The sequence below is a fragment of the Esox lucius genome, chromosome 16 (genome assembly GCF_011004845.1).
Source record: "Esox lucius isolate fEsoLuc1 chromosome 16, fEsoLuc1.pri, whole genome shotgun sequence".
In the NCBI taxonomy this organism is placed as follows: domain Eukaryota; kingdom Metazoa; phylum Chordata; class Actinopteri; order Esociformes; family Esocidae; genus Esox; species Esox lucius.
Window position 1 is genome coordinate 34,425,113 of NC_047584.1, and position 24,022 is coordinate 34,449,134.

Sequence of the window (24,022 nt, forward strand, 5' to 3'; positions counted from 1 at the left end):
ATGTTGTAGTTCTTTGCATTCAAATAAGCATTCAAATAATGTTTTGAATACTGAAATAATCAAATTACCATGCTGATCACCACAAGGATAGAAAAACAAATGTGTGTGTGTGTGTGTGGTTGCATGCATGTTTTGTGAGTGTGCACTGTGTGTGTACATATTTTCAATGCCTTGGTGTGAGGTAACAGTTCACTGGAGAGCATTCATCCACTCTGTTTTAGGGAACAGCAGCCTGAGTCTTACATCACTGAGAGGTGACTGACGCTCTATACCCACCACCTCTACCTTATTTATGTTCTCTCTCTATCTCCTCTAACTCCTCTAGCTGCTCTGCCACCTCTACCTTCTCTGAAAGCATTGCTCTCTGTCTTCAACTCCTCTACCTCCTTCTCTGGCTCCATCCATCACTATCTAACTCCTCTACCTCCTTCTCTGGCTCCATCCATCACTCTCCAACTCCTCTACCTCCTTCTCTGGCTCCATCCATCACTCTCCAACTCCTCTACCTCCTTCTCTGGCTCCATCCATCACTCTCTAACTCTCTAACTCTAATTTAAATATTCAATATCTCTGTCATTCTCTTTTTCTGTATTTCTCTCTCTTATTCCTCTCTCTCTCCCTCTCTCCCCTCTCTCTCTTATTCCTCCCTCTCTCTCTCCCTCTCTCTCTCCCTCTCTCTCTCCCTCTCTCCCCCTCTCTCTCTTTGCTGGGGGATAATGGACTGGCTATGTTCTGTACTATGACGCACACAGTCACATCTCCAGAGAGCTAAAGACTGAAAACTATGCAGACAGACAGCTAGACAGGCAGACAGCTAGACAGACAGACAGACAACAAGACAGGCAGACAGCTAGACAGGCAGACAAATAGACAGACAGACAGATAACAAGACAGGCAGACAGCTAGACAGGCAGACAACTAGACAGACAGACAGACAACAAAACAGACAACTAGAGAGACAGACAGACAGCTAGACAGGCAGACATCTAGACAGACAGACAACAAGACAGGCAGACAGCTAGACAGGCAGACAACTAGACAGACAGACAGACAACAAGACAGGCAGACAGGCAGACAGAAAGACAACTAGACAAACAAACAACTAGACAGACAGACAACTATACAGACAACTAGAGAGACAACTAGTCAGACAGACAACTAGTCAGACAGACAACGAGTCAGACAACTAGACAGACAGACATACAACTAGTCAGACAGACAACAAGAAAGACAACTAGACAAACAAACAACTAGACAGACAGACAACTATACAGACAGACAACTAGACAGACATACCACTAGACAGAGAGACAGACAACTAGACAGACAGCTAGAAAAAACAGACAGCTAGACAGACAGGCAAACAGGCAGACAGACAGACAGACAGACAGATTAGTTGGCTGGATAAAGGGACTGGACAGAAGGACTGGACGGATCAAACCTCCCGGGGCCCTGTCCGGATCATGCCAACAAACCTCCCGGGGCCCTGTCCGGATCATGCCAACAAACCTCCCGGGGCCCTGTCCGGATCATACCAACAAACCTCCCGGGGCTCTGTCCGGATCATAACAACAAACCTCCCGGGGCCCTGTCCGGATCATGCCAACAAACCTCCCGGGGCCCTGTCCGGATCATACCAACAAACCTCCCGGGGCCCTGTCCGGATCATAACAACAAACCTCCCGGGGCCCTGTCCGGATCATGCCAACAAACCTCCCGGGGCCCTGTCCGGATCATAACAACAAACCTCCCGGGGCCCTGTCCGGATCATACCAACAAACCTCCCGGGGCCCTGTCCGGATCATAACAACAAACCTCCCGGGGCCCTGTCCGGATCATGCCAACAAACCTCCCGGGGCCCTGTCCGGATCATACCAACAAACCTCCCGGGGCTCTGTCCGGATCATAACAACAAACCTCCCGGGGCCCTGTCCGGATCATGCCAACAAACCTCCCAGGGCCCTGTCCGGATCATACCAACAAACCTCCCGGGGCTCTGTCCGGATCATAACAACAAACCTCCCGGGGCTCTGTCCGGATCATACCAACAAACCTCATGGGGCCGTGTCTGGATCATAGCAACAAACTTCATTGGGCCCTGTCCGGATCATAACAACAAACCTCCTGGGGCACTTAAAGACGTTTAAGTGTTAATAACCATAATGTTCTTTTAACAGTGTTCACTCCTGAACTCATGGTTAATGGTTCAAATATCTTATTCACAAAAACTGGAACATTATATTATCAACAGAATGTTGCTGAACATTTTAAGTTATTTATCTCTCTATAGAATAAGATTAATTGATTAAAAAAATATACATGGAAACATGAATATAGAAACAAACAACTCGAACAATAAAGATTTATATATACCTGCATGCTGGAAAAGTGAAAGGTGAGTCTCCTGCCATGTTTATACTCTATCAGTAAAATAATAAACACACTAAATATAATGATGAAAAAGTAAACACAATGAAATAAAATATCCCTATTAAAGGGAAAATCCACCCCAAAACACACATTTCCATGATTTACAATTCTAAAGGGGTATAACTCTGAACAGATATACCCACAACATGTGTAGTAAGCCCATGGGCCATCTTTGGAAGAGAAAAGGTTAAATTTAAAACCCACAATGACATTTATGACGTCTATGGCATGTATCACAGTCAACTGGGTTTCCCCAATGTTGTGTTATCGTTGTGATAGAACACATATTTCAGATAGAGGATTTTCATTTTACAAGCTCTATGAAACGGTGATATGGCCAGTACTCACATCAAATGGATCCAGCTCTCCCAGAGTGAGAGTTTCATGCAGAGAGAGACAGGCAAACGGTACTACTACCACCAATTTATGAAGTTAGACAAATCTTAGATATGTGTTGTTATTCCATTTGAACTATGTAAATAGGAGATGTGATATGTGGTTTCCCCAGCGATGGCTGGAGGTCATTAAGGTGTAGGACAGTACATCACTGGTCACTTACAGTAAAACTACACTTTCAAGACAGCGGCTGGGTGATGTAATGCAGTATGAACTACTCCCCTTCAGTTTTCAGAAAACACTTTCAGTCATTATCTGAGCTTCCCCTTACAGTGGTGGCTTTCATTATTTCTCAGAAATAGATGGTTAAGGGGGTGATGTTGGTGAATTCTGAAAGTGTGTGTTTTTATTTGTGTGTGTGAGTGTGTGGGTGTATTTGTTGGTGTGTGTGCGTGTGAGTGTGTGGGTATATTTGTTGTTGTGTGTGTGTGTGGGTATATTTGTTGGAGTGTGTGTGTGAGTGTGTGGGAACATTTTTGTTGGAGTGTGTGTGTGAGTGTGTGGGTATATTTGTTGGTGTGTGTGCGTGTGAGGGTATATTTGTTGGTGTGTGTGGGTATATTTGTTGGTGTGTATGTGGGTATATTTCTTGGTGTGTGTGTGTGTGTGGGTATATTTGTTGGTGTGTATGTGTGTGAGTGTGTGGGTATATTTGTTGGTGTGCATGTGAGGGTATATTTGTTGGTGTGTTAGTGTGTGTGTGTGTGGGTATATTTGTTGGTGTGTATGTGTGTGAGTGTGTGGGTATATTTGTTGGTGTGTGTGTGTGAGTGTGTGGGTATATTTGTTGGTGTGTATGTGTGTGAGTGTGTGGGTATATTTGTTGGTGTGTGTGTGTGTGGGTATATTTGTTGGTGTGTATGTGTGTGAGTGTGTGGGTATATTTGTTGTTGTGTATGTGTGTGAGTGTGTGGGTATATTTGTTGGTGTGTGAGTGTGTGGGTATATTTGTTGGTGTGTGTGCATGTGAGTGTGTGGTTATATTTGTTGGTGTGTGTGTGTGTGTGTGAATGTGTGGGTATATTTGTTGGTGTGTGTGCGTGTGAGTGTGTGGTTATATTTGTTGGTGTGTGTGAGTGAGGGAGTGTGGTTATATTTGTTGGTGTGTGTGAGTGAGGGAGTGTGGTTATATTTGTTGGTGTGTGTGAGTGAGGGAGTGTGTGTTGGATAGGATGCAGTCATTGGTAATGGAGACCAAAAGTGTGTGAACATAAATAACTTCATGAAAGACGACTATTATAACCTTCAGTGACTTCCTGGTAACATTGCTGTTAAGGCAGGTCACAGGCGCCAGGAGAACTACAGTAGATGAAGAAAAAACAACAACGGTACAGAAGGAACAGAATCCAAAATAATGAACCACAAGGTACACCAAGAAAGGAGGAACTGAAATAAGGGCTGTGGTCACAGGTGAGGGTTATAACGAGAATGACCAGGTTTCCACATGAGGACGAGCGTTGGATCTCTTTGATAAAGCTTTATAAAGGCTCAGTGACTGGTGGCAGCGGGTTGAAACAGGTCTCCCATGCAACCTTTAAATATTCTGTCTCAAGAGACCCTTTGCACTGCATTCAACACGACCTCTGACGTGTGTTGGGGGTCTGGGGTGTGTCATCTTCGAGCCCTTTCATTATTGATGTGTGTTTGTAGTTGATAGCTTGACGCAAAGCCTCACGAGAACCACGATTGCCTGCCAAAGTCAACAAATAGATACAGAGCTGTACTAATAACCAGTGGAGAAAAGTGCCTCTTTCCTCTCAGAGACAAAATGCCTCTGAACTCCAACACAAAAGGCCTTTTTAGAATGTGTAGCACCACGCAATACAGGGGAATTAAACAGATGGTTGCTGCGACATCAACAGCAGCAAGGTCATCCTCAGGAAAGTCGAGTCAGATGGGCCCTCTCCTCCTCTGTAGCCTGGAGGGCAGAAGGATTGATACAGGGAGTCAAATATCCCTTTTACATACAGGAATTGCTGTATCTTTCCTGAAAAATAATTTGGGAATGTTTAAATTGTCTCCTGTTACATGAACAAATTTCATGTAAAATTTTTTATTTGTTATGATTATTTCCAAGTACTGCCTGTTATATTGGGGCAGGGGATTGCATATGAATACCAAGAACGTTCATGGTATGCTGTATCCTTTACAGGTTTGGAGCAATCCACTCTTGTTCAGAGCTATCTGAAGCCTTAGTTCAAACTTAATGTAAAGATAAAATATATCACCACTTAAAGATATCATGTTATGATAGATAAAGATACAGCATAGTAAATGCCTTGTTTGATTATGTAATACGTTTGTTTTTTCTGATCCAATGTGACTTTTTAAGACCACAGCTTTCTGAAAGAAAAAAGGTGAGGTTGTGAGTGAAAAATCCAAAACAGAAAACAAAAGGCTTTGCTGGGGAGTCGTCTCTGAGGGAGGAGCTTTGGGGAAATGGGCTCAGGCAGTTGTAGCTGCCCCGGAAGGTTCCGGAACACTGCTGCAGATGGCGGGAGAGGATGCACTTTCCTGTTTCTCATCCTTTTTTATCAATTGTTCACCCATTTATCTCTCCTCTCTTTCTACACAGTCTGTACTCCATTTCTCTCCCTGTGTGTTGCTCCTTAAATCAGAGAGGCAGGAAGGACAAATGCAACACACACACACAACACATACACACACCCCCTGACACTCAGTACCTATGTCATAGGAAGCCTGGTTAGAGAGTTCCCATACGCTCTCAGAGGCTTAGAGCCAGACCTCAATATGTATGTGGTAGAGGTGCATGTGTGTGTGTGTGCGTGTGTGTGTGTGTGATAGCCTGCAGTATAGCTTTCTTTCCAGGAAAATTAAGATATGTTTTTCATGTCATCATGGGATCTGAATCAAGTGGCACCAGGGACATCTAGAGTGACCTACAGCACCTGTACTGTACTGTACTGTCCTGTACTGTCCTGTCCTGTCCTGTACTGTACTGGGAGAAGACATTTGTACATATTTGGGAGTGCTCTGCACTTGGTTATTTAATCAATGTACACTATAAGCAACATCTGATGAATACATACCGGCCACAAAACCTCCATTTGAAATTATTGGACTTGCAGCAATGCAATGATATTAAAACCCAAGATAAGCTACCTGAAAACCAGTATTCAGTGTTCCCTAAACATGACCTTAAACAAAGTCAGTGACATCCAGACAGTGTTGGTCCTCTCCCACCCTGGACTCGGACTTACAACCTGTTTCTCCTGTTTACACCCTGGATTCGAACTTACAACCTGTTTCTCCTGTTTACACCCTGGACTCAGACTTACAACCTGTTTCTCCATTGTGTCGACCAAATACAGATGCAAATGAAGCAGGAACGTTTGACGTTTGACTGCGTAAACAAAGACAGCAGAAGGAAAAGCATGCAGCATGGTTGGCTGTAAAAGGAAAAGGTTGTATTGTGATATTTTGAGGTCAGGACGCTTTGCATGCAGTTTGCATTCCTCTATCAAGCTAATGTAGATCGTGAGAGCGGCCGACTGCTTCCCTTTGCTGTGGTGAGGGCATGATCTGACTCTCTACAGACACCTTCCCTACCACACTGGGCCTCAGTGTGTTATAATTATTTATTTCTCAATCGGAATATGTTGCTTTACCTTAATCTGTGTACATATACTGAGTTTTTATATGTACAGTACTGTGCAAAAGTTTTAGGCCATCTGAGAAAGTTTTAAAAAGATTTGAATTTTCAAATGTGCCCGTCAGTATCTTTTTACATTCTGATTTCTAAAATAACCTGCTTTTACTGTAGAATGAGAACCCAACTCCTTTTAAAGTTGTATGGCAGAGTCATCTCGCATCAAAGTGATACTTTGACCATGTGAAGAAACCAGTATTGCAACTCTTCTGCTTGTTGCATTCATGCAAGAATGGTGCCTCTGTAGAACTATCCTCACAACTATGAAGGCCCTGCCCATAACTGTGAAGGCCCAGCTCATAACTGTGAAGGCCCGGCTCATAACTGTAAAGACCCTGCCCATAACCATGAAATCCCTGTTCATAACTGTGAAGGCCCTGCTCATAACTGTAAAGACCCATAACTGTGAAGGCCATGCTCATAACTATGAAGGCCATGCTCATAACTGTGAAGGCCATGCTCATAAAGTGTGACGGCCCTGCCCATAACTGTGAAGGCCCTGCTCATAACTGTAAAGACCCTGCTCATAACTGTGAAGGCCCTACTCATAACTGTAAAGACCCTGCTCATAACTGTGAAGGCCCTACTCATAACTGTAAAGGCCTTGCTCATGATACTGTGGCAAGATGATGTGTGAACAAATAAGTAGTCCCTCTATTGCCAAAATTATTATTAGGCGATTGCCTGTGATTTGAGAGGTCTATGGGTCTCGTCGACATGTCATTGTGAAATGCCACTGCCATGATGACATAGAAATGTATAATAGAATGGCAGGTTTGTTACCAACCAAGTAACAGCCTGTACAGACTGATGACCAATTTGCGATTATAACGTTGGCTCATAATTAACAGGTGTGGGAGAGTCTGATGCGTTTCACCAGTACATATGCGCAGGAGTAAATGCATTCTCTGGCCTGCAACCACGATTTTCCTCACAGGTGCCTGAACTACCACAAGGAGTCACTAAAGAGCAACGAGACAAGGTAGTCCTGTCATACACCACCCGCCCTCCCAGGACCTCCAAGGTAGACCTGTCTGACACCACCCGCCCTCCAAGGTAGTCCTGTCTGACACCACCCGCCCTCCAAGGTAGTCCTGTCCAACACCACCCGACCTCCCAGGACCTCCAAGGTAGTCCTGTCATACACCACCCGACCTCCAAGGTAGCCCTGTCATACACCACCCGACCTCCCAGGACCTCCAAGGTAGTCCTATCATACACCACCCGACCTCCCAGGACCTCCAAGGTAGTCCTGTCATACACCACCCGACCTCCAAGGTAGCCCTGTCATACACCACCCGACCTCCCAGGACCTCCAAGGTAGTCCTATCATACACCACCCGACCTCCCAGGACCTCCAAGGTAGTCCTGTCATACACCACCCGACCTCCAAGGTAGTCCTGTCATACACCACCCGACCTCCCAGGACCTCCAAGGTAGTCCTGTCTGACACCACCCGACCTCCCAGGACCTCCAAGGTAGTCCTGTCTGACACCACCCGCCCTCCAAGGTAGTCCTGTCTGACACCACCCGCCCTCCAAGGTAGTCCTGTCCAACACCACCCGACCTCCCAGGACCTCCAAGGTAGTCCTGTCATACACCACCCGACCTCCAAGGTAGTCCTGTCATACACCACCCGACCTCCCAGGACCTCCAAGGTAGTCCTGTCATACACCACCCGCCCTCCAAGGTAGTCCTGTCATACACCACCCGACCTCCCAGGACCTCCAAGGTAGTCCTGTCCAACACCACCCGACCTCCCAGGACCTCCAAGGTAGTCCTGTCATACACCACCCGACCTCCAAGGTAGTCCTGTCATACACCACCCGACCTCCCAGGACCTCCAAGGTAGTCCTGTCCAACACCACCCGACCTCCCAGGACCTCCAAGGTAGTCCTGTCATACACCACCCGACCTCCATGGTAGTCCTGTCTGACACCACCCGACCTCCCAGGACCTCCATGGTAGTCCTGTCTGACACCACCCGCCATTTTAAAACCACTGGACCCATCAACTAACAATTTTGTAGGCTAAACAGTTCAGTCAGAACAGCCAGGACATGCTTGTGAGGACTTTCCTGTGATGAAGTCTAATCTCAAAAAGTGAGTGAACATTATAATCAACAGTCAGTAACGCTGGATTCCCGACTTCAAAATACTGTGTCACACTTGTTTCTAATTCACACAGTTGGGTTTGAAAACAACAATTTTGTTTGAAGGTAGTTTACCACATTCTAACGTTGATAAAACACTCCGTCAATGCAATGCGTGACTGCCTCATACTAAAAGATGTTTAAGTCAGGTCACTGGGATAGAAATAAAGGTGTGTATCAACAACACAGAGGGAGTTATATGGGTGTTGACATAGGTCAGGGGGAGAGTGTTGACGTAGGAACGTCATTTAACCATCTGCTGTCGTTTTAAGAGCTATGTGGCATTTATCTAGAGCTGAAAAACATATTCTATAAAGTCTATATGACAAGTAACACTTTAAACTTTGTAACTTCCTCCTTTCCTTCCTTCCATATTTCCTTTCCTCTGTGACCAAGGATCAACCCAATCAAATGCTGAGTGCTTTCCAGCACTAACTAGAGTACACACATCCTATAGCATAAATCACACAGTGGCAAATAAAACCCACAAACATGTTGAGTTTCCAGTGGCTTAAATGAAGAGTCGTGTGGACGTTAAGTGAAAGGAAATGACATCTGTTAGGAATCCAAGTATAGCACTCATTTATTTAGTTACAGACACCCTGAAAAATGAAATGGCAGATTTGTTGACGTCAAACAAACAAATGTCCCCCCGGCTGGCTCTAGAGTGGGGGTGGGAACTTCATACCATGTTGGTGGTGTCAGAGTTATCGTTCCCTCTGGCTCTTGTTGACAGAGGGAACAATGCCACAACCGTAAACTCTGTCAAAAACACGAGACAGAAGACTGTTGACCTGTTTAGAAGCTGGTGGAATATACTCAACTATGTCTTTCTTTTATCTGGCTCACTGGATTTAAACGGTATTTTTCAGTTTTGAAGTGTGTTTGTGTGTGGGTGTATGTGTTTGCGGATGTATGTATATTTGTGCAAATGCGCATAGAGCTGCAAATGAAACTACCTTCCTCTCGTCCCTCCCTTTTCTCTGTCTTTCTGCACTCTCACCTTTTTCTCCCTCCCTTTCCTACTCCCTCCTTTTCCCAGATCCTCCTTACTCTTTCCCTCCCCTTTTCAATCCCTCATTCCTCTCTCCATTCCTCCTCCTTTACTCCTATCTTCCTCAATAAATGGATAAATCGCTAAAATGTCTCTGAATAAGACTTTTTCGTAAATGGTGTAAATGTTATTCCCCTGTCTTTCCCCATATCTTTCCAACTCCTCCTTTCTCTCCTTCCCTCCACATCTAACCCTCCTTTCTACTAATCCCTTCTCCCTGCTCTGCTTTACCCTTTCCTTCCCCCTCTGCCATGTGAGTACAGAGGTCATGGGATCTGGGGATCTTGTTCCACCTGATCAACAGAAAACATGCATGCATCAAATCATCTCTGAAGCTGCCATCTTGTACATGTTAAAACAAGCATGTAAACTTGCATACATAAAACCTAAAATAAAGTGCATAAGCTACACAGAACAGGCAATGTATTTGAATAGAAAATAAGCCTAAATTACTATCATGTGCAATTCAATCCAAAACGGTCAAAAACATGCAATACATGACCAGTTCTAACGGTTGATGATAATTAAGAACTACTTTCGGTTTCACTGTTTTCCTAAAAGTAGAGGAAAGGCATCTGAAAGTCGATCGGGCGCATACACGCTATATGCCTTCCAGCGGGGATGAGCGAGTCTCAGCTCGAGCTCGGAAGGAAACATCACGTGGTGACACATCTCCGGGACTGACGTCACCGTCCCCATCTCCAAGCAACCTCTCCATCAGAACTCGCGTCACCGCGCGCCAAGCCGCACCGTTGCCCAGCAACTTCTGCCTTTTCGCTCGCGCCCGGCCTTGCGCTCCGCTCGAAGCTCTGACGCGAGTGTGACGTTAGTAAGGTGGTATCAATTTGTTATGGCAGCGGGAGAGGAGGAGTTTACCCAAGAACACTGGCGACATTCCACCAGAGCGCAGTCAGTCCGCTTATGTGACCGATAGAGTCACTCTGTAAATAGTTCTTACTGATAGGGTACGGCTGGCACACATTTCTGTACATATTTTGGAGAAAAAAAATAAGAAAATAAAAACAATACTATGCTGCTTTTTGTTTTGTTATAGTGTTCTTGTATTTATAGCAAATACCATATTCTTATGGAATGACTTGCATAGCTGTCTTTGACAACCGTTTGAATTGTGAGAGGAGGTTGAGTATCTACTTCCAGTAAGGTAAGACATTGCATTGCTGTTACGATTCAATGAAAAACTAGCATTCTATAGTTTGTATTTAATTTATATTAAGAACTTTTATTGTTATGTCTATATTTCTCGAGCTGTCCAAATTTAACTTAAATTTACTTCAATGCAAAACAATTCTGTATTATAATTTCTGTTAAAGGGGCCTATTATCTAATAGCATTTTACATTTGGGCATGTTTATAGCCTGACGCTGGTTCTTAACAATACATATATAGGTTTAATGCAGTAATCACATTTAGTGCAAGCTTGTAAAGATTTGACAGTAAGTATGAGCATTTTAGTGAATTATTTTGTACGTCATGATGCAATGCTGAATCTTTGGGCGTTTTAATTATATTTGTGGGAGACCATAGATGGGCCTATTTCTTTCTAAATGTTAGTTAGCAAGTTTAAATCATTAGCAATGTTAACACAATAATATTATACATTAAAAAGGACCATGACATTACTTAGGCTTATGCAAATATGATTTCGATTTTTCTTTCTTTGGAATTGCAGGTATTTCACGCAATTCGAATCCTTTCCTTTGGAATAAAATAATCATGGTGATCATGACGGAGAGCGGCCTGGGGACACAGACGACCCATACTAAAGGAAGACCTCTCCAGGTCGGCTTCTATGAGATCATTCGTACACTGGGGAAAGGAAACTTCGCCGTGGTGAAGCTGGCAAGACACAAAGTCACCAAAACACAGGTGAGCTGCTTTGCTCTTTCTTTAGTAACAAATCATAAGATTATATCAGCCGCTGACATTTTATTGTAACATTGTGTGCTTGATACAGAATACCTGTATGGTATGTTGATAGTCTGCGTGTTGGTTGGTTGCCCACTGTCAGGTGGCCATAAAGATAATTGACAAGACTAGACTAAACCCGTCCAACTTGGAGAAGATCTACCGAGAGGTCCAGATCATGAAGCTGCTTAACCATCCCCATATCATCAAACTCTACCAGGTGGGTTTGCTTTCACTATACATATATAAAACTATATAATTATATTGGAATTGTGTCTGTGTGTATGCAGTGGTGCATGTGTGTCTGTGTGTATGCAGTGGTGCATGTGTGTCTGTGTGTGCATGTTTATGCATGTCTGTCTTTCTGTATGTGTTATTTTGGGTGTGTTGACTGACACTGTGTCCAGCATGGTTACAAGTGACTGGCAGGTCAGGGTGTCTGTCTTCATGGTTACAAGTGACTGGCAGGTCAGGGTGTCTGTCTTCATGGTTACAAGTGACTGGCAGGTCAGGGTGTCTGTCTTCATGGTTACAAGTGACTGGCAGGTCAGGGTGTCTGTCTACATGGTTACAAGTGACTGGCAGGTCAGGGTGTCTGTCTACATGGTTACAAGTGACTGGCAGGTCAGGGTGTCTGTCTACATGGTTACAAGTGACTGGCAGGTCAGGGTGTCTGTCTACATGGTTACAAGTGACTGGCAGGTCAGGGTGTCTGTCTACATGGTTACAAGTGACTGGCAGGTCAGGGTGTCTGTCTTCATGGTTACAAGTGACTGGCAGGTCAGGGTGTCTGTCTACATGGTTACAAGTGACTGGCAGGTCAGGGTGTCTGTCTACATTTCCACTGAGAGGCCATTAGCTGGTGTCCAGTCATACATACAGCCCTACAAACACAAGAGGTAGGAATGAGCACGGATTGAAAAGAAAAAAAGGTTGAAATGGATAGATTCCAAAAAGGGAAGTCAGGTAGGGATGCAATGGAGAGAAAGACTGCAGGGTTCATGGTGTTGTCCTGAAAATCACAGCACTGCCAGTGTTTGGGGGTACATCTGGGTTCATGGTGTTGTCCTGAAAATCACAGCACTGCCAGTGTTTGGGGGTACATCTGGGTTCATGGTGTTGTCCTGAAAATCACAGCACTGCCAGTGTTTGGGGGTACATCTGGGTTCATGGTGTTGTCCTGAAAATCACAGCACTGCCAGTGTGTGTAAGTGTGGGTGTGTCATTTTGTGCCTTCAGGTTTAAGTGAGCTGTTGACCTTGTTGACCTGTTCCATAAGATAGAGACAGAGAGAAATACAGGTGATATGTACTATGGATACATAGATTATATAGATCGACTCATAGAAAGATTGATAAATAAATATAGATTGACAGATTGATGTATAGATGGACAGATTGATGTGTTGATTGATAGACAACGACAAATATTATATATATATATAGTTAGATTGCTAGATGGAGAGCCAGTCAGCTGCTGCTTAGAGATGAGTTTGTATGTTTCGGTCAGAGTTGTCAAGTTCCATTAGTGTCTAGGGAAGTCGTGTCCAATGCGTCTGTTTGTCGTCACGTTAAAACGACCCAGCCAACGACTGATGCTGTAACTCGGCCCCTCATGACCCCATTCAAATGTTTCCCTCAGCAGGCTTGACACATGCCCTTGGCCCCCTCCTTGCCCCTTGGCCCCCTCCTTGCCCCTTGGCCCCCTCCTTGTCCCTTGGCCCCCTCCCTGCCTGTAGTCCACTCCTTGGCTTGACACATGCCCTTGCTCACTCTTTTACACACACACACACACACACCTTTTTCCTCTCAGCCGTTTGTTCAGGTTTTTGTTTTGCTGGTTTTAAAGATTACTGGATGTTCAGATTTAAGAGGCTGAGTGCAGAGATTGCCAAATTATGTTCCAACAACACCCCAAATCCTGGAAAACTGAATTGTGTCAGAAATACCACATCGGTTTCTTGCTAACACACACACTGTCTTTCTATGTCCCTCTCTCACACACAGCCCTTAAAGCTTCCCCACTCCCACACCTTCAGTGGACTTGAAAGCCAGATGTCCTGTGTAAATCAGTTTTATTCTGAGGGATAGTCCCTATGAATAGACTCAGGACTCTGTGACTCAGAAAGATAATCAGTAATTGTTATTAGTGCTCACAAACACAGTGATGCCCGGATGCGACAGTTGCTCTCAACAACTAGACACATTTTAGATTAATTCACAGAGTAACAAGATGACATTGAGCAGAGCTGTAGTTTCTCTTCCTTGTTTCAGTTTCTGTACCCTCATCTCTGCTGGCCTCCCTGCCAGAACAGCATTTATTTATCCTAAATCCTTTCCTTTTTTTCTCTCCCCTCTTCTTTCCTTTCTTTCCCTCACTCCCCAGTCTCTCCTCTCTTTTTCGCACTCTCCGTTTCTTGATCTTCATCTTGGCAGCGGTGCAGTTTGAGCTGGTCGGGGTTTAGCTGTGTGATGAAGTTGGCCTGGGGGAACCTCTTTCCTCACCCACACCTCTGTCCTACCCACTGAGTGGGAGGTGTAGATGGGTAAAGGAAATCTTGTGATCTTGAAGTCACATCCCACCCCTCTCATCCCTCACTTCCAGTGACAGAGCAGCACGTTATGATCCACCTCTACTGTATAAATAATCAAGGAGAGGAAGTAGCTGCAAGCGGAGTAGGGGGAAAGCCTCCAGAATAACATCAAAGCTTTAACCTTAACCTTTATTTAAGCTGTTGTTTCCATCTTACATAAACAAAATGGCACTTTGCACCCCTGGTTGCACTTCTGTAGATCCTTATAGCCTCTTCACCTGCACTTTCTCTCTCTCTTTCTCTCTTTCTTTTTCCCCTTTTCACACAGTCCCCCATTTACCAGTCTTTAGGGGCCAGTATGATGGGCACTTCTCAAAGTGTGGGACCACTTGCCTAAAGCCTGTATAACATCAGCAGCACCTTCAGGGTGAACAGACATGGCTTATCTCCATCAGTTAAAGGCCACTAGAGGTGATTCTCTGGGTGGGTGCCTGGGCTTAGAAATATCAAAGCCGAGCTGGGTTGGAAATGAAATGAGGCTGAGAACTGAATGGTCCCGGCAGTGATGTTCATCAGGCTATTCAGAAGTAGTGACACAATGTAGCATCCCAAAATGTCTCTCCTGGCCCTCAGAAGCATCTGGGTATTCCAGGAAAGGGGTGTGACTTTGTTCCTCTCTCCTTTTTCTTTTTGTATTCATGGTAGGGATGTGTTTTCAATATGCAAGCTGGGACCTGTTTGTCTGTGTGAACTTGTCTTCCTTTTCCAGAAGGAGAAAGTTATAGTTTCCAGTGATAATGAGGGACACACAACACTGTCTAATTTGAACACATTATGTGATCATAACCAATAAATAGTGTAATGTGTGTGTGTGTGTGTGTGTGTATGTTTGTGTGTGTGTGTGTGTGTATGTTTGTGTGTGTGTATGTGTCAGGAGTTATGGAACTGGCCAGGGGAACTTTGTTCAGGAGGAAATAAGGTGGCCAGAAAATGTTCCCAGTGCCCAGTCAGCTAAAACACTCAGCAGCCTTTACAGTGGAAAGACCTCTGTCCTCATGTCATCACTGTGTGTGTGTGTGTGTGTGGTAGGGTGAAGTGTGTATGTGTGTGTGTGGTAGGGTGAAGTGTGTGTGTGTGTGTGTGTGTGTGGCGGTAGGGTGACGTGTGTATGTGTGTGTGTGTATATGTGTGGCGGGGGGGGGTAAATGTGTATGTGTGTGTGTGGCGGTAGGGTGAAGTGTGTATGTGTGTGTGTGGCGGTAGGGTGAAGTGTGTATGTGTGTGTGTGTGTGTGTGTATATATATGTGTGGCGGGGGGGGGTAAATGTGTATGTGTGTGTGTGGCGGTAGGGTGAAGTGTGTATGTGTGTGTGTATATGTGTGGCGGTAGGGTGAAGTGTGTATGTGTGTGTGTGGCGGTAGTGTGAAGTGTGTATGTGTGTGTGTGTGTGTGTATATGTGTGGCGGGGGGGGTAAATGTGTATGTGTGTGTGTGGCGGTAGGGTGAAGTGTGTGTGTGTGTGTGTGTGTGTGTGTGTATATATGTGTGGCGGGGGGTGTAAATGTGTATGTGTGTGTGTGTGTGTTTACAGGCTGCATCTAGCTAACTTCTCTCCTGTTTCCTTCTGTTCTTCGTAGGTAATGGAAACCAAAGATATGCTGTACATTGTGACAGAATACGCCAGAAATGGAGAGATGTTCGGTGAGGGATCAATTCAATATCCCCTTTGTTATTGATTGGGCTGAGCTTTTTCTTCTTATGTAATATTTTATTTTTATTTAAAACACCCCTCTTTCTCCTCTCATTCTCCTTCTCTTCTTCTCCAGACTACTTGACCTCAAACGGGCGCATGAGCGAGGACAAGGCGCGGAAGAAGTTCTGGCAGATCCTCCAGGCGGTGGACTACTGCCACAGACACCATATCGTTCACCGGGACCTCAAAACCGAGAACCTGCTGCTGGACGCCAACATGAACATCAAACTGGCTGGTGAGTCTCCTCTCTCCTCTATGGGTCACTGATGTTTTAACTGAAACCAAGTCTCACTGTATTTGAACGATTTTCAGCTATGCTTTAACTTAGAAAAATAGTCTGAGTTTGAGTCTTAATGAAGTGTTTCAGGGTGAAATAATTGGGTCGTTCCAGGGCTGATTTAACGCCACAAAGAAGTGTGACAGCCTGTAGTCAGTAGCACACTCATAGAAACTCAGTGCCTCGTTATGGCAGGACAACCAGAAGCTATTTGGCCTTCTATCATTATATCATCAACATGCCCAAAATAAACAACCAAGCCTGGAACACACCGCCAATAGCTGAATTAATGCGTTAAACAACCCTAAGTATTGCTAACCTCTCCCTCCCTCCCTGTCAGACTTTGGATTTGGTAACTTCTACAAGACAGGCGAACCCCTGTCTACCTGGTGTGGAAGCCCCCCCTACGCAGCCCCGGAGGTGTTTGAGGGGAAGGAGTACGAAGGGCCACAGCTGGATGTTTGGGTAAGGGCATCCAGAAGACTGCACTCAAAATGGCTGCCTTGTTTTGAACCCAAGTTCTACCATCTTCATGTTTAATGAGAAGTCCCGGGAGAAACTTGTTGTTGATCCTCTTATATGGTCTCTCTCCTTGGCAGAGTCTGGGTGTGGTTCTGTATGTTCTGGTGTGTGGTTCTCTTCCGTTCGACGGGCCTAGCCTACCTACCCTCAGACAGAGAGTCACAGAAGGCCGCTTCAGAATCCCCTTCTTTATGTCTGAAGGTATGCATCACTATGGCAACCATGCCGATTTCATAGTTGGATTGATTGGCTAGTTTATATTATATGAATGTACATCCTTAAAACTATATGAACCATGACCTTTCCCCTTCAATCTCTCCATCCCTCCATCATCTCTTTCCATCTTTCCATCATCTCTCTGCATTCTTCCCTCTCTCTTCCAGACTGTGAGAACCTGATCCGTAAGATGCTGGTGGTGGACCCAGCCAAGCGGATCAGTGTGGCCCAGATCAAACTGCACCGTTGGATGTTGGCTGACCCCACAGCCCTCCAGCAGACCCTGAGCATGGCGCTGCCCCTCACAGACTATAACTCCAACCTGGGGGACTACAGCCAGCCAGTCCTGGGCATCATGCAAACCCTGGGCATCGACCGCCAGAGGACCATCGAGGTGATTGGCTCATTTGTTGACATGTTAAATGGCTGGTTTTATAGTAGGTTAGTGAGAGGAGGAATATATTTGGAGTGCACTCTAGAGAATATGCTTTTGGGATTGAGTTTGAGGTGGTGGGGCTTTGAGACAGTAATGATTGGCAGGAAAAGAGCTTGTATATTGTGTTACCTCCCAGGAACACGAGTGAGCACAGACTGAGCTTACAGAGCGTGTCTCCTGTCCATCAGGGAAACAGGGAGAAAGATACCGACAGGAAGGTTAAAACATTGTCGCCTATATGTCATGACAGCCTGGTCAACATCTCCACTTCTTCTTCCAAAGTCTCTGCAGACCAGCAGCTACAACCACTTCTCTGCCATTTACTACCTGCTGCTGGAGCGGTTCCGGGAGCATAGAACCCAGCAGCTCAGCCGTCAATGTGGACCCTGGACCCAGAGACCCAGGAGCACCTCCGACTCTGGTAACCCAGAGGTCATCCTGGAGGACAGCTTCAGAACTTCAGCCTACCCCATCCAATGCCAGAGCACCCCTCGTATGCACTCGGAGACGGAGTATGACCAAGGTGCTTTGTTCCAGCGGGTGGTGTTTCCAGTGGAGGCCAGTCTGAACAGACTGTTGTGTAACCGCTCCATCTCCCCAAATAGCCTTCTGGAAACCAGCATCAGTGAGGAGGTGCGACCCCGCGATCTGGAGGAGGAGGAGGTCACACATACCTGCCCCCCCCTCATCCTCACCACCACCACTTCCCGTAGACACACCCTAGCTGAGGTGTCTGCCGGCTTCCATCAGTGCCTCCCCCCCAGCGCTGTGGTCGCTCCCTCAGACAGCACGTCATCTGATAGCTGTCTGAAGTCCCTGTCCAACCCCAACCACTCCCTGCCGCGTCCCAGAGTAGGCACGTCAGCCTGGCCATCGTCTGAGACTAGCCCAAGGGCGCTGGCCCCCGGCGGGACCCCACCAGCCTTCTCCTCCCACCTCCTCCCCCAGGCCCAGGCTGCCAGTTTCCAGGAGGGACGCAGAGCTTCAGACACCTCCCTCACACAAGGTTCGGCTGATGTCATTTTATATCCATTAGATATGTATCAGTGACATCATCATCAGCCCCAACAGCATCTGAATCCCTCTCTGCCCCCCCAGGTCTGAAAGCCTTCCGCCAACAGCTGAGGAAGAACACACGCACTAAAGGCCTGGTGGGTCTGAATAAGATTAAAGGTCTGGCGAGGCAGGTCTGCCCTCCAACCTCCGACCGCAGTAACCGTGGCAGCCGGGGGTCAATTGGACCCACCATCAATGAGCACCGCAGCATGCTGGAGGAGGTTCTGCATCAGCAAAGGTAAGAGCCAGACACCCCCATAGATACAAAGACACACCCATGGATACAAAGACACACCCATGGATACAAAGACACACCCATGGATACAAAGACACACCCATGGATACAAAGACACACCCATGGATACAAAGACACACCCATAGATACAAAGACACACCCATAGAAACAAAGACACCCCCATAGAAACAAAGACACCCCCATAGATACAAAGACACCCCCATAGATACAAAGACACCCCCATAGAAACAAAGACACCTCCATAGATACAAAGACACACCTATAGAAACAAAGACACACCCACAGATACAAAGGCACACCCATAGATACAAGCCCAGCAGAACACTCCACCTGACCTCTCCTTACTGTCTGTTTACAGAATGCTCCAGATCCAACACCAGCCCCAGGCTTCTCAATCAGCCCCTACCCAGAATCCCCTGGTCTTCCGTGCCCAACAGCAGCCCCCCTCCCCCACATCCATCTTAAACCCCTCCACCCTGTTCGACACATCTGTCCCATCACTCCTCCAGATGGAACCCCAACAGCAGAGCCCCCTGACACTCCAACACGCCTTCTGGCAGCAGCCTCTAGAGTCATCATCCTCCTCCTCCGGCTCCTCTTCCTCCTGTTCCTCCTCTTCCTCCTACTGCTCCTCTTCTTCCTCCCTCTCCACCGTGGCCTCCACGGCCTACCTCCTGGAGGCTCGTCTGCACATCAGCCAGCAACCCAGCCTCTGCCCCCAGACCTTCCAGTACCAACCACAAACCCAGAACCAGGCCTTCACACAGGGCCCGTTGCACCTCCTGAACCAGCAGGGGATGTGGAGGGACTCTGGGCCAGAGTCTGAGATGCAGGAGCTTCCCCGGGCCGGACAGCTGACTAGCTGTGTGATGGTCAAGTAGTGGGGAGGAAGGAACAAGAAACAGGAAACAAGCAATTACTACTTGACCAGAGAGATTGTTCTGTATGACAACCAAAATGAAACTGTGGCAGTGAAGACACCACTGACAGACAAACAGGAAGGCTGAGAATGTTTTGACTGTGGGAAAATGACTTTGAGCTGTGGAGTTTCTCTCAGATTATCAGATGATGAGCAGAAGACAACAGGACGCAACTAAACACGTCAGACACATCTGAAGTGTGAAGAGAACAATTGGGTGGAAAAAAAACGGACAAATCGAAATGCTCTTGAACAACATGCAAACACACTTCTAGGTGTGTATATGTGTGATCACATAAGCTGACCAATAAGCAATAACCAAACTCTGGACAGGTGACCACCTTCCTTTCAGAGAAGCAATAAAAGTCAGGGAGGTGTGTCACGGTGTCACTGGACCAGACTGGACCATGTCAGACCTATTTCAACTGCTTATTATTTACAGGAGGATCCAGTCTTCCTGATTTTGGCTTGTGTTCATTTTCCATATTCCCTCACTGTATAAAGACATTTATTACATTTCATTGTTTTTTTCACGTGATTAGAAATAACCAAAGTTTTCTTTTTTTGGGGGGGTGTATTACTGCGCAGCAGCCCACCAAGCATGCGTATCAGAACTATTCTAAGCTTCCAAACTTTCTTTCAGTACAATGTTATTATTTGACAAACTGTGATTCGTGCAAGTTTCTAGCAGAGCTCATGCTGCTTTTAACACAGAAGTAGTTACAAAAAACCTGGTACATCTTGATCAGTCAATACAAAAATAGAGACTTGCTGAGTGTCTAAAGCACAGTGGACACTGCTATAAGCAAGCAGTATGTGTGTGAGTGCATGTGTGTGTGTGAGCATGTTTGTGTTTGAATATGAAAAGGTTGATTTCAACAAATAATGTAAACTCATTAATGGTTATTTTCTAATAATTTTCCCTTTGGTTTTATGCCCTTTTGGTGGGGAAACCTCATCCAGCTACAGTCTACTGCTGTTTTAGCACCACCTTCTCAGGTAACCAAGACTGAAATGTCTCAATTTGGAAGTATTGTCAAAACACAAGTCTCTTAATAAATACTGACATGATGTCATTCCCTATCAGAAGACAACAAGACACTACCCACTTTTCATTAGAAGCTGTGTAAGCTACATGCTTGTCTGCACAGACAGCGCAGATACCTTGGGACTGTAGTGCAATATATTTCATAGAAATGCAGGGGACATTAGAACTAACTGCCATAGGATTGTACAGTACCTGCTGGCATTCATTTGATAGTTATTAATGTCAATTGTTTATGTTTTGCATGATTGTTCAAGGCTTTAATAGCTTCAGAGGGAGCTAGCGGAGTAGAGCAGGTACCAGAAAGCATCAGTTTTTGTTGAACATGAACATTGTAGATGTGTAAAAGAAATAACCTAATCCATTTCATAGTGCTTTTCCTCTCAACAACACGGTTGCCTCTGCCATTGTACAACGGCTGAATTAGAGATGCACCAAAGAGAAAGTATTGTAATGGAAAGAAGCACTGAGGACTCTTCTGTGAACATGACAAAAAATGCTAGCTAGTTAGCACATTCATGGCGTGCTATGTGGCTGCTTCTGCTACAAAATGCTAATGTCTGCTAAAGGTTCCCCTGGCAGATGGGTTCCTGGACCATAGCTGAATTCTTTTTTTATAAAATAAAAAGTAAATAATAATAATAATAATAATAGAGAAAGTAGGAAAACAACTTTCAGTTGTACAATAATTGTTGCTGGAGCATAATTTCTTTCTATGAATTTTCTGTAGATGGTAGCGGTAGCAATAGTGGTATGTACGCAGGCTAGAAGTGTATACAAGATATTTGGATTCATGTTTTTAGGTGTTAGGCCTAGAGAAGTTGAGATTTACTTTGAAGCCCCACCATTAACTTCAGGTGTTTCCACCATGATAGTAGTGCAGCTTCATAGTTTCATAGTTTAATTGTATCTGTGAAGTGGTCTCTTTTTGCACATGTTGAAGAGGAAGTGTTTGATGCCTAAACAGTTGTTTCATAGATTTGTCTGAAATAAGCAGTGTTAATATTAATAAATGACTTCTTTTTTGGCTGATTGCACTCACCACCAACGCTTGTGCCTTTTTCAGAACAAACCCCCAATGATCATTTACCCTGTTTTCTCCAAAATCAGCACACAGAGAAAACATTGGCCAGACACTCGTCAGACCCAGTTTTGATACTTCTATTTAACTTGCTCTGTTAAAGAAACAAATAAGCATTGCACTTTATAAAGATTTTTTCTGAAATATCATAGTTTTTCCTGTTGGTTCAGAATACTCTTCACAAACGTAGTTTGACCAAACTATGGAAACACTAAGAAAATATTTAACACGGATAACTTATTTTTTCGTGAAATTCTGAGTATGAATAAGTATGTTATGATTTTCCTGATTTGACAATGTGTTTGTTTGTATGAATGTTATATAGAAATAATTATTATTTATGTAGCTATTTATTTGAATAAAATACACTTCTTACAATGAAAACCAATTGTTGGTCATTAATTTGAGTTAAATCTCTTAACAATATGAGAAATATGAATTCTTACTGTGGATTCTGGAGACAAATAATTATTAAGAGTTAATGTGATATTCTTACTGTGGATACTGGATACGACAGACTGGAAATAATCACACTGCAACCAATGAAGAGCAGTCTCAACATGCAAAATTGGACAGGCATTGCAGACAGAATGATTAAGTTTTCTATACAGTCATAATCTTCTGCAAAATATACATTTGAGATGGAAATTACTTGACTGGTGTGACAATATTTACAGTATTTGCAACCAAACTACGTATGGATTGAAATACATTTTGAAAAACATTTACTGTCTTAACATGAGTAATTCCATTTATCATCCAGAGATAAGACACAAGCAAACAGAATCGGATGACAAAGTCCAGACTGGCACGGCATTGCTAGGTGTCCAATATCGCTTTCATCGCTAACTGGTTAAAGAGTACTTTAAAGGTGCAGTCCTTAACCCTAACCCTAAATAAGTGTCATTCTGAGCAGTGTAATTCTTATGACATGGCACGCAACATCTAGGCAGTAAGCAATAAGTAAAATATAAAGCAAAAATACAGAAATAGAAATAACATACACATAACAATGTAAACTACCAGCAATTCCAAAGTGTACAAAAGGGGTATATGGACAATATAAAATATAAAAAATATAAGTATGGTACATTAAAATATGCTAATGTATATTGAATGTGGATAGCAGGTCATCAGAGCATTGGAAGTAATCATGTGATCAATATGATCATAGAACAGTGTTGCTGGTGGAGAGGCCTTATGGATTGGAGTGAAAAACTGTTTGTGAGTCTAGAAGTGTGTGCCCTGATGCTCCGGTAACATCTACCAGACCACAGCAGTGTGAACAGACCATAGCCTGGATGGATGTAGTCTTTTATGATGCTCCGGTAACATCTACCAGACCGCAGCAGTGTGAACAGACCATAGCCTGGATGGATGTAGTCTTTTATGATGCTCCGGTAACATCTACCAGACCGCAGCAGTGTGACCAGACCATAGCCTGGATGGATGTAGTCTTTCATTAAGTTTCTTGCGTTCCTAAGGCATCGTGTATACAATGTTTCTCTGTTTTGGTCCTTTCACTTAGAAAACCTTCCTTGTTTCAGTATAGCGGCTTCATCTGACCGCATTACTGTAGCTAGCTTTTGAGTAAATCTAGGAAATATGTCAAAAGACAAAAGTCTTTTGACATATTCAAACTAGTCACTTTCGCCACCTCATGTACATATTTTCACATCACTGTTTTATTTTTGTTATTGTAATTTTAGTGAAGTTATCAAAGCAAATGCCGACAGGGTTGACACCTTCATCTACTGATGTTAGAAAATCGTTTATTGAATCTCAAGTAATATTATTTGCATGTCAGAGAGAATTATTCATTTGTAGCTTGTCAGAGATGTAAAATAGCCCTGTGGCATATTTGTCCATTAGCCCATGGCCTAGAAATACAAGTGTGAATCCTTAGTCTAAGTTAAATCTTAACCCAGAGTTAACAAACTTTTGGGTGAACACCGGCTAAGCTAGCCCAGGGCCAGTTTTAGCCTGGGGCTAAGAGAGCACATGGCTAAGAACAATACAGTGGGAAAAGGCCTATGGAATGGCTGGGGATCCCCTAAAGAGGTTTGAGAACCACTGTTCTAAACCAATAGCTTGTTTGTAGGGTGGTACGTTTTAGCTGAAACGAGATATCGGATGGATGATCATGTGACATTTGTGAACCGTTAACACATTCAGTAGCCAACATCTATACAGGGGCCAGAAAAGCAGCAGAGTAGCTTTTTGTGCTATTTTTTTTTTTCAGGTGCCTTTCATTTAAATACAATGTGACATTTTTTCTGTAATAGTACAAGTTAAAAGT

At 44.5% G+C, this 24,022-nt stretch overlaps 1 protein-coding gene across 1 annotated transcript; it reads left to right on the forward strand.

The window, feature by feature from the left end:
* Positions 1–9,725: 9,725 nt before the first annotated feature.
* Positions 9,726–21,683, forward strand: sik1 (salt-inducible kinase 1). Its single transcript, XM_010899415.5, has 11 exons — positions 9,726–10,864; positions 11,393–11,589; positions 11,732–11,848; positions 15,800–15,863; positions 15,989–16,150; positions 16,533–16,657; positions 16,792–16,915; positions 17,098–17,324; positions 17,649–18,372; positions 18,465–18,660; positions 19,037–21,683. Exons 2-11 carry the CDS (start codon positions 11,437–11,439, stop codon positions 19,557–19,559), a joined length of 2,415 nt encoding a protein of 804 aa, XP_010897717.2. The 5' UTR covers positions 9,726–10,864; positions 11,393–11,436; the 3' UTR covers positions 19,560–21,683.
* Positions 21,684–24,022: the final 2,339 nt, after the last annotated feature.

Coding starts and splice junctions, on each gene's coding strand:
- sik1 (XM_010899415.5), top strand. CDS start 11,437: ATGGTGATCATGACGGAGAGCGGCCTGGGGACACAGACGACCCATACT. Junction 11,590..11,731: donor ACAAAGTCACCAAAACACAG/GTGAGCTGCTTT, acceptor GCCCACTGTCAG/GTGGCCATAAAGATAATTGA. Junction 15,864..15,988: donor CAGAAATGGAGAGATGTTCG/GTGAGGGATCAA, acceptor CTTCTTCTCCAG/ACTACTTGACCTCAAACGGG.